Genomic DNA, 10,746 nt, shown 5'->3' on the forward strand with positions numbered 1-10,746 from the left:
CGGGCTGACGAACGAAAGGACGGACGCATGGACGGGCTGGTAGAGTTAAGCACAGACGGACGGACATTTGGACATACGCATGGACGGACGAACAGGTGGACGTGTGCACGGATGCACGGACAGCAGGACGCATGGACGGTCAGATGGACGGACGGCAGATGGATGGACGGATGGTTGGATGGACGCGTGGATGGATGGACAGACAGACGACACGGGTGATCATGCATTGTTATGTCGTGCAGTTGATTACGCATAAAATTTCTTGTTTATATATAGGTTCTGCTACAAAGCCTAGCCAGGTGTCGGAGTTGCTTTTCAAGTAGACCGTAATGTTCGTGAAACGTCAATTTCGCTTGCAGTGCTGGCTACCCAATTTTATAAACAGTACAAACGCACTCCTATCGTACAGCCGTCACGCCGGGTCAACGACAATTGTATGGAAGCACCATCCATTGAAGCTCATTCACCTATCAGTGTCTACAGCCGCCATCTACGCTGACACAAGCGCTACATATCAGCTTACCGCTTCTGGTGTTGCTAATACCAATATCGTCACGTAACAGTAAACATGCGACTGTTTAACTCATGTCTGTGCGTTCAACATTTGTACATATTTTTGGCGTAATCCTGTAACCTTACGCTCAATAAAAATTACAACACAGTCACCTTCCCTCCACATGCTTTCTATAATATCGATTCCCAAGGTGGTTGGGATCTGCCGAATTTTTAATATCACAAATTCCAAAGAACTAAATTCGAGAGCCTTTGAATTCTCTACAGTACAGCGAAGCTGCGTACGGCTAAGCCATCGCGGACAAAATGACACGTGGAACAATTCCCGGTGCCCCTTCCCCGTTTCGATCACTAAACAAATGCCGCGATGGTTAGTGAAGCCGCTGTTGGCCATTTTTGTGCCCTGAACACAGGGCATTCTGAAGAATGTGTAAAATTCGACGAACCATTTTGTTCCTTCGGAATAACTGAAAGCGTGAAGACGTCCAAGAATGCTTACGCGCTATGCGTTGATGTCGGCGTTAATTATGTTTACACGAAGGATTTCCTCGCCTCGAACGTTTGTAGAATATTTAATTCGTTTGAGTCTGGAATTTGTGAACGCCGCTTTTTTTGTTCAAGGAATACTTCACTTTGTCTAAGCTACCTCTTTCACTGCAGTTATACACCAGATGAACCGTGGAGTTCCCGGCGTTAACCTCGGCTAACCGAACTGGGACGTAGGCTGGGTGCCCTAAGCACAATTTATCAGATCCACGTGAACTTTTCCTACCTTTCAAAGACTGTGCATTATACAAAGGCCAATGCATCTGTTATTCGCTAAAAGTTGCCATAGGGCCTTCTATGTCTTGTTTACTAAATGCCAATCTACTGTTTTTTGCCTCTCCACATTTTCGCCGTCCTTCTCTAAAGTTCGTCGGTATGCAACGATGAAATAATTTCGCTGCCCCATGATACAACACGTATTTCATTGTTCACGACGAAGCTTGTTAAAAATTAAAAAGAATGCCAGAAGGCCGCGTCACTCCACATATTGTAGTGTTCTCACATGCTTCACCACTACTCAGTTGTCCTGCTCCGAAGTTCGAAGATAGCTGCCTTATAGAGCCGAAATGATGGCGTTATCCTGCATTGTGGTCAGTTCAGTCGCTCTGTACGTTTGTCTGACAAATGCGGCTGTGGTGGAAAAAAGAAACGTGATCCCCCCTTTGAAGGGAAACGTAAGTTACTGCGCGCGCTTTCGACTGAACTTATTAACTGGGGCTCTATTTTGTCGTGATATCGTAAGACTGCTAGCATATTAACGTCACCAGGTCGTCAAGGCTATGGTTTCAACAAAGGGAATGAGCTAGTAGTGAAAAGTAGTTTGTTTTGAACGCTTTCCATCTCAGTTCGAGTCTGAGCAGCTTTTAGTTGAAATGAACCTCTCTATAGATGATCTTGTTTCTCCTGTACGGATTGCGTCGTAGTTAACAGTCGCGCACATCGAGGTGCCGTGTACCCTGATGAAGCGTACAGATTTCGTTCAGTTTAGGCGCACCTTACTTCGTGGTGTCAGCTTTATTAATGCAGTGGCAGTGTCTCTTATATATATTGAAACAGGAGCAAACCATTTTGCAAATGTATCGATCAGGTAGTGAATGTTAGGGTCAATTAGCCGCCATCAGGCTAAATGGAAAACATTGAAGTGTGCTCATTTATAATTAAAGACGTCTATTTGCTAACTACTAGATCTTACTAACGAATGAATACATCCGTGTTTATTTGTTATGACGCACAATTACTTGTTTATTGTATATAGGGATAATATAAACTTTAATATTTTTTTCCGGATAAGCCCTCCTGTTGTGCTTTCAAGCTTGTGGCGTTTCTTGTTTTGTGTTTTCGATTCGCATTTCTTCTATTCGAAAGCCCAGGACGAGTCGATTGAACAGAATTGGTGAATAAATAACTCGCAACTTCTTCTCGTAAAAGAAGTGCTTACATAATTGGGCCGCCGCCTGCAAACAAATACATATCGGCAGCTGTGTTTAAGACATGCGATCCACCCAACCGCACGCCGGTTCTGGCCCGTGGTGTGGAGGACAGCCAACGCTTGCTCATATTACGTGGTAATGTGAATTAAGGTCGCCCAAAATTAATATGCCTCGAATTCCGGCGAGAAAATTCAGGGCGGAGCAATGGTAGACCATGCTCGTCAGCGGGGAAAAGGAGGGCCGACTGGTGCTTCTGGACCAGGCGCGGCGGGCTGCTTAGGCCAGTGAAGCCCTGGACTGGTGCCCCCCCCCCCCCCGCTTTTCACACCTTTATTAGATTTTTTTTCATTTTAATAAACGTTTTCCCATTCCGTACCATTCATCGCAATAACGCTTTCGTTGCATTCAAGCTCTTCCCAATTGTAGAAGAACAGCAACGCAGCCAGTCTTTTCAAGGCTTATCATTTTTACTGTCAAATGTGCGCAGTTTAATCAATAAACGCGACGCTCTAACACCTATTATTGATTCATGCGCTGCTGACGTGGTTGCATTGACTGAGAGCTGGTTGACCGATAAAATTTATAGTGAAGAGCTGTTTCACTGCGACAAGAATTATGTTATGTACCGTCGTGACCGCGATTTAAAACCGGGTGGTGGCGTTCTAATTGCCGTTGCCGACAATATAGTGTCTGCTAGGATTGCACCTACAACGTCCTTAGAGTTGGTTTGCGTGCGTGCTGTCATAGACCACCAAAACACATTGATCTGTGCTTGTTATCGGCCGCCAAACGCACGAACTACTTTCTGCGATGAGCTGCATGACGTTCTTAATTTTCTCGTCTCAGAATTTCCTCACTCTCCGTTACTTCTTCTGGGAGATTTTAACTTTCCTAGAATAAGTTGGGCTTCGCAATTTCCCTCCGTTTTTGGTTCGTCCGCTGAAAGTCAATCTTTTATTAACTTGTGCTTAACTTTCGATCTTGCGCAACTTGTATCTGGGCCTACTAGAACTGGCACTACTTCATCGAACACACTTGACCTGGTCCTTGTCAGTAATCCTAATTTTGTGCATTCGTTAACTTGTTTACCCGGAATAAGCGATCATTGTTTTTACATTTTTTTTTTGTAAAGCGCCGTGTTACATGTCAGAAAAGCAATCCAAAATTTATCAGAGATTATGCGAGAGGCGATTACACAGCAATCAATAATGACCTTGCATTATTCATTGACGAGTCCATGTTAAAATTTTTTAGCCGTACTGTAGAAGATAATTGGACACTAGCCCCGCCGCGGTGGTCTAGTGGCTAAGGTACTCGGCTGCTGACCCGCAGGGCGCGGGTTCGAATCCCGGCTGCGGCGACTGCATTTCCGATGGAGGCGGAAATGTTGTAGGCCCGTGTGCTCAGATTTGGGTGCACGTTAAAGAACCCCAGGTGGTCTAAATTTCCGGAGCCCTCCACTACGGCGTCTCTCATAATCATATGGTGGTTTTGGGACGTTAAACCCCACAAATCAATCAATGCCCGCAGATTGGAAGGTGGGGAAGGTGGTACCGCTGTTGAAATCAGGTAACCCGCATTCTCCTCTCAATTACAGACCCATTTCACTTACCAGCGTACCTTGCAAACTTCTTGAACATATCATATTTTCTCATCTCGTTTCATTTCTTGAGTCAAACTCTTTCTTCACTTCATTTCAGCATGGGTTTCGCAAGAACTACTCCTGCGAAACACAGCTAATATCGTTTATACATAGCATTTCTTCCTCTTTAGACAAATGCCAAGTTATTGATTGTATTTTCATAGATTTTGCTAAAGCTTTTGACAAGGTGTCTCATCGCTTACTACTTCTTAAACTCAGTACTCTTAATATTGATCCTAACATCTTCTGTTGGATAGAATGCTTTCTAACTAACCGTACTCAATTTGTAACCTCTAATGATGCTGCAACCCCGCGCTGTCACGTAAAGTCAGGTGTTCCTCAAGGTTCCGTCTTGGGCCCATTGCTATTTTTAATTTATATTAATGACTTACCTACTGTTATTATTAGCTCTATAAAACTTTTTGCCGACGATTGTGTTCTATATCGTGAAATAACTAATCAGCATGATAAAGTTATTTTTTAGTCAGACCTAGATAACATATCTAAGTGGTGCTCACAATGGCTAATGTTCCTAAATCCCATTAAATGCAAAATCATGTCTTTTTCGCGTTGCTCTGGCTCATCCACTTCTTTCGGCTGTACTATCAATAACATCAATCTTGATTACGTAACCTCATATAAATATCTCGGAATTCAGCTAACCAATAATCTTTCTTGGCATGCGCACATCTAATACATCACTAACAATTCCAATAGATCCCTCGGCTACCTACGCAGAAATTTTTCTAAAGCCCCCTCCCATGTAACATTAATGCTGTACAAAACGCTAATTAGACCTAAGCTTGAGTATGCGTCATCTGTGTGGGACCCCGGTCAAAAAACATCATCAGCAATCATGGAGTCGGTTCAAAATCGGTCAGCACGTTTCATTAATTCAAACTATACCCGCACATCTAGCGTTTCACTAATGAAATCAAACCTTGGACTAATTGATTTGCAAATTCGAAGAAAAATTTCTCGTCTATGCCTTTTTCACAAAATCCTTTACCAAAATAATTCACTTAAACAGGAACTCATCTCGCAACCTTCATACATATCGTCACGTCTTGATCATCAGTATAAAGCTTTTATTCCTTTTTGCCGTACTAACGTTTTTTCAGACTCCTTTCTGCCAAAGACCAGTGCCGAGTGGAACCACCTTCCCCCCTCCATCGCCTCCATTGAGGACGTGTCATCCTTCAAGACTGCACTAACCGATCATATCTTAAGCCTCTAAAAACTGAATATTGTTTGAACATGTATACTAATTAATTGGTTGTATTATTGTGGTATGTTATTGCTGCATGTTTGTTATATTACCCACCCCCTCCGTAACGCCTTTATGGGCCCTGAGGGTAACGTAAATAAATAAATAAATAAATAAATAAATAAATAAATAAATAAATAAATAAATAAATAAAGCTATAGTGTAGAAGCGCGCCCACCAGTCGAGATAAACATCCATTGAATGCGTGTGGATGATTATACGTGACCATCGCCAAGGCGCAAGAAGAACGAGAGGAAGATGGCTTCTCCTCGGTGCAAGCGCGTGCTCAATTGCTACACACGGAGCGTTATGCTAAGCGACGACGAGAGCACACGACATGATACGATAGCCTGGCAGCCTGAATTGCTCCGCGAATGGAAAATGCAGTTCCCTCTTTGCTATAGCAGCCTGTTAAAACCGTAACCCGCATCGGTTGCGCCCCTTAGCTTGGATAAGACGTGAGATTTCCGTGTGACTGAGCCAGGCTAGGATACCTGAGTATTAATTCCAAGGTATGCTACCGCGTTCCATTAATGTTGTACTGGAGTTAGTATTTCCTATTAGCTATAAATTATTTTCTTGGAAAAAGAATACGCGAACAGGGGCAAGAAGACGCATCACCGCTGCGAAGAGCAACTGTAGGTACGCGTATACATATCCCAATATAAAAGAGACACAGGCTTGTTTTTGTAATCGCTTGTGCTGTTTGTTAGTGACTGTATGATGGAGTTTCTTAAAGGGCCACACACCACCCCGCGTGTAAAGAAAAGGCGGCGACTTTCTCCTCTCCTTCATATATATGGTGCATCTTCCTCGCCCCTTAGTTCTTGAATGTGCTTGAACAATATCAGCACTAAGCGCTAGAGCCTATCAGGACTTTACGCTTCTCGGCTGCACGCTGTTTTCGCCGCTTGCGCAGTTGTGAACACACAAAGTGAAGTTTGATTGGTTGATTGTGGACGATGTTCATGCGAGACAAATAAGAACGGATGGGCGGCTGCATGACAAAGCAGTGCAGGAGACAAATCACATGTGATATTTCGCGTGTATCAACAATTCGAGAGCATGTACACTGTAGACGTCACCTAGGACTACTGTGTAAGCAACAGTATAGTGCGCCAAGAAGGACGAGAAATATCAAGAAAGAATATTGCGCTCTTTTTTTGTATTTTAGGAGCTTGGTGAGTGGTCCTTTAAAGGCATATGGTGAAAAAAGTGTTGAACCAGTTCGATTGGTCGGTGCTGGACAAATATATAAGGTTGTGGTAAAAAACGTTCTGGTCAAGTATCAGCTCCTAAGTTGATGGGGTAAATTTTTCACCTGGTAACAGTGGGTCCTCACAAATCAACCTAATTGCTTCCTTGACCGTTACATTCTATACGTTGGCTTAGCTGCTAAGGTGTAGTACTGCTCAGCTTGATTGCACAGGCTCTATTACCCGCATCTGGGCTATTCGACTCACAATCACTTCGTCAGTATTGCGCGACAAACTTCACCTTTTAATTTTTCTATTTACGTGCACTTTAGGTAGGTGATTCCTGCGACGGCAACAACGACTGTCGTCATGATCTGTGCTGCTATCGTCCCGACGTTGAATCTGGCACAGTGTGTGGAAAACGGGGTGAGGAAAGTCAACCTTGTTCGAATGTAACTCTTGAGGAGGATTCCACTACGGGAAATCCCGATGCACCTTCTTGCCGGGAAGATGAGGAAGCGGCGGGAATAACGGAAGAGACTTACTCAGCTCCTTACGATGGGGCGTGTCCCTGCAACGATGGTACGTGTTCAATCACTCTCATGCAGTTTCATCATAACACGCGGGTAACTTAGCAAAAAAAAAAAACAGCACTCTCTTTCGTTTTTTTTTCTATTTTTGTATTCAAGGTGCCATAACCAAGAAAGGAAAATAGTATGTAGTATGCCTTGCTGTTGTAACAGCACACAAGAAAGATAAAAACATTAACCACGATTGTGTAGTTCTATATGTTGGTTGGTTGATTGATTGATTGATTGATTTGTGGGGTTTAACGTCCCAAAACCACGATATGATTATGAGAGACGCCGTAGTGGAGGGCTCCGGAAATTTTGACCACCTGGGGTTCTTTAATATATGTTGGTTGATGCGTCAACAGTTATCCTATCTAAAAATTACTTCTATGGCATGCATCAAAAGGATATATATATATATATATATATATATATATATATATATATATATATATATATATATATATATATATATATATATATATATATATATATATATATATATATATAGTGAGAGAGAGAGGCAGGCATGGTGGTTGAGTGGCCGGTGGGTGGCTGTAGCGTTGCATATAGTCCAGTAGATCCTCCGTGAGCGGTCAAACCGTGGTTTATTTCGACGTTTCGGCCTAGAGTCTGGCCTTCATCAGGATCCTGATGAAGGCCAGACTCTAGGCCTAAACGTCGAAATAAACCACGTTGTGACCGCTCACAGAGGATCTACTGGACTATATATATATATATATATATATATATATATATATATATATATATATATATATATATATATATATATATATATATATATATATATATATATATATATATATATATATATATATAGAAGCAGGCTTCGCTATTGCAGCGACGGCTAAAATTGTGGTTGCGGCTACCACGGCGGTGGTTGATGCTTCGAGGAGGTATAAGTGTGGCATGGACTCTAGTTATCCTTCAACCCTTCGCAGGATGGATTGAAGTGTTCAGTGTTCATGGACTTACTTCACCTTCATCATATACATATATAATTTGACGTTGCGTTAAGCTCTTAAGCAAAAGCCACAGTTGTATTGCGTAAAACCCAATTCATGGGTTGAACCATCAAATCGTTATTTGCGCAAGAGGATTCGTCGCCTCTATACAGTGCAACACCGTGTGGTCCGGTCCCTACTCCAAGACACCGCTGGCCCTTGCCATTGTTTCGGCCCTCTAAACCATGCTGAGCTGGTCCCCGAGGGCAGTGCCAACGTTACTAGTTTATCATAGCAACATTGGGCAGGGCTGCACACGATTGCTTCCCACCGTAATCTCATATTATCCTTTTCTTGCTCTTCGGTGAGAGCTGTGCGTCAATGTGCTCCCGCACCATGAGCTCATGTCTTTGTATGCTGCGGAGTATATCCCACAGCATACAAAGTGAAAATACATACTTGAGTATTTATTTTGTTAGACACAAAGAGTTTATCATATCACAGGCAATAAATAAACCGGGAGTGTAATTGAAGCGTTTCATATTAAAAAAATGACCCAGATCTGCACGTTACACTGCAAATACCGTCGAAAGGCGATAGTCTTGCGCCTGGAGAGATGGAACAAAACATTTATTTGATGTTATGCGCGAGAAATTCAGTGAATGGTATTCTGGAGGCGTTGCGTTAGAGTGCCTCGAGCGTGCAGCGGAGGCGAACGAGTGCATCGAGGCACGTTAGACACGAGCGCCATCTGGCAGTTAACTTCGAAAACGAAGGAAGGCGTGCGTGCCTGCGGAGAAAGATGCGCGCCATTCTCGGAGGCGATAAAATGTAGAATTCAAAGCGATGGGCAGGTGCCACCATGGTGCCATTTTAGCAAAGCTTTGGTAACACTTGCCTTTTTGGGCACCGCGTTGCGCTGTCAGTGCAGCGTGTTTAACGCTACAGTCCTTAGAATTACTTATGTGTGCCTTCTGTAGTATAAAGGCACACATATAAAACATTGACGTGTTGTTGCGGTACCTTAGATATGCGCAATGATTGCTTTTTAATTGACAATCGCACAAGTATGAACGCTGAACCTTGAGGAATATTGGTGGGCGCTGCGGATGGGGTCGGCCCTTTGAGGTATCGTTAAAGCAGATAAACAGACAAATTTACAGACAGGCAGACCAAACATTTTTCCGTCGAAAGTCCCCAAGAAAGACTATTGTATTTAATATAGGAGAGAAGTCTGTCAGTCACAATGTCTAGTAAAGAATTCGACTTCTTGAAAGGCATGTGTAGATGCAGATACGTGGCGTCAGCCTCAAATTTTGTTAGTGTGTTATATTCATGATGTAGGGTTGAAGAGAAATCTTCAGTTTTATCACGCGTGGGTTTAAGGGCCGCCGTCGGGAAGGGGGGGGGGGGGCATTTGTTAGTCTCGAAGATAAAATTGCATTTTTCTGTTTTCTATAAATCATTTATGAGTTTAGGATATGCGGTGATATCCACCTCTGCAATTTTTATAGTGGTGTGATGATTTTTATTTTAGTTGTTTGCGCTCTGTTTTGTCTCTAAGAATCTCCTAACCACGCTGAAAACTCTAGTTCTTTTTCTTTTGTGTGTGCGTGTGACAGTTTTTGTACATTTTAACATTATATTACAGAAAGTATGAACCCATATTTGCAAAATTTTGTTACGCCAAAATTGTTCGTAAGATAATACTTCAGCTACTCCTCTTGAATAGAAGTTCTCTTAGCTGGAACAAAAGAGGGGCTACGTCTGGAGGCGTTTCTAAATTTCCGTCTTATTGCTGTCATAAATGTTTCCGTGTTTACTGCATCCAAATTTAAGCATTGTGTGTTTGATTGTAAAACATCTTCAGAGGGCAATCACTTTTTTTCTTTCATGCAAGTAACTCACATTCATGGGAAAACAAATGTGTGATGTCAATATTGTTACAACATTTCAGGCTTATTTTGCAAGTTCACTGAGGCAACAAAAAGAAGCGAGAATTCGGATTCAGCGCCACTTGGAACATGCCAGAGTGTGCAATTGCAAGAGAATCTAATATAGAGACGGGGTAATCGACTCTCTATGAAGATCCTTCAACCCGTATTGTAGTTAAGTATATTGCAAGGCGCCCTCACAATAAACGCACATAATCAATCATTCCCAAGTTTTTTTTTTGTAGTCAAACGTCATCGTGTCACACCCAGAAAAAAAAAGATATTTCAAAACCATGACAGCTATGCACTAGTAGTGGCAAACTAAGGAAAAGCATAGCGGTGTGGTCTTTTTTGTCACTCTACATGTTTCTTTTTTTTTTCGTACGTGGAAATTGTTTCGTACGCGTAAATCTATAGCCAGTTCAAATAAGGCGACATTCGATGAATTTATCGGTTCGTCCGTCTCAACGAATTTAAGACAAACGACCTGAGAAATTCTTCGAAATCATCCTTGAAAATCGACTGTGTCACGCTTTCGACAATTAGCCAACAGCACGCCCGACGCAATAACACGGTTCGCAAGATTTCAGCTAGTGGCGCCATCAGCATTTTCAGCATTGCTTGACCTTCAACGGCGCACACATGAAAAGGTGTAGGCGTGACATTTTGCCATCGTCATGA

The 10,746-nt window shown here is 42.6% G+C and overlaps 1 protein-coding gene across 1 annotated transcript; it reads left to right on the forward strand.

Moving 5' to 3' along the window:
* Positions 1-1,528: 1,528 nt before the first annotated feature.
* On the forward strand, positions 1,529-10,290 carry LOC142771279 (uncharacterized). Its single transcript, XM_075872754.1, has 3 exons — positions 1,529-1,733; positions 6,927-7,176; positions 10,089-10,290. Exons 1-3 carry the CDS (start codon positions 1,626-1,628, stop codon positions 10,190-10,192), a joined length of 462 nt encoding a protein of 153 aa, XP_075728869.1. The 5' UTR covers positions 1,529-1,625; the 3' UTR covers positions 10,193-10,290.
* Positions 10,291-10,746: the final 456 nt, after the last annotated feature.

This window comes from Rhipicephalus microplus, chromosome 9 (genome assembly GCF_043290135.1).
Source record: "Rhipicephalus microplus isolate Deutch F79 chromosome 9, USDA_Rmic, whole genome shotgun sequence".
NCBI classification, from domain to species: domain Eukaryota; kingdom Metazoa; phylum Arthropoda; class Arachnida; order Ixodida; family Ixodidae; genus Rhipicephalus; species Rhipicephalus microplus.

Bases quoted from the DNA above. Each gene is read 5' to 3' on its own strand.
- LOC142771279 (XM_075872754.1), top strand. From the start codon at position 1,626: ATGATGGCGTTATCCTGCATTGTGGTCAGTTCAGTCGCTCTGTACGTT. The intron at 1,734-6,926 runs GTAAGTTACTGC...CGTGCACTTTAG, and splicing joins TCCCCCCTTTGAAGGGAAAC to GTAGGTGATTCCTGCGACGG. The intron at 7,177-10,088 runs GTACGTGTTCAA...ACAACATTTCAG, and splicing joins GGCGTGTCCCTGCAACGATG to GCTTATTTTGCAAGTTCACT.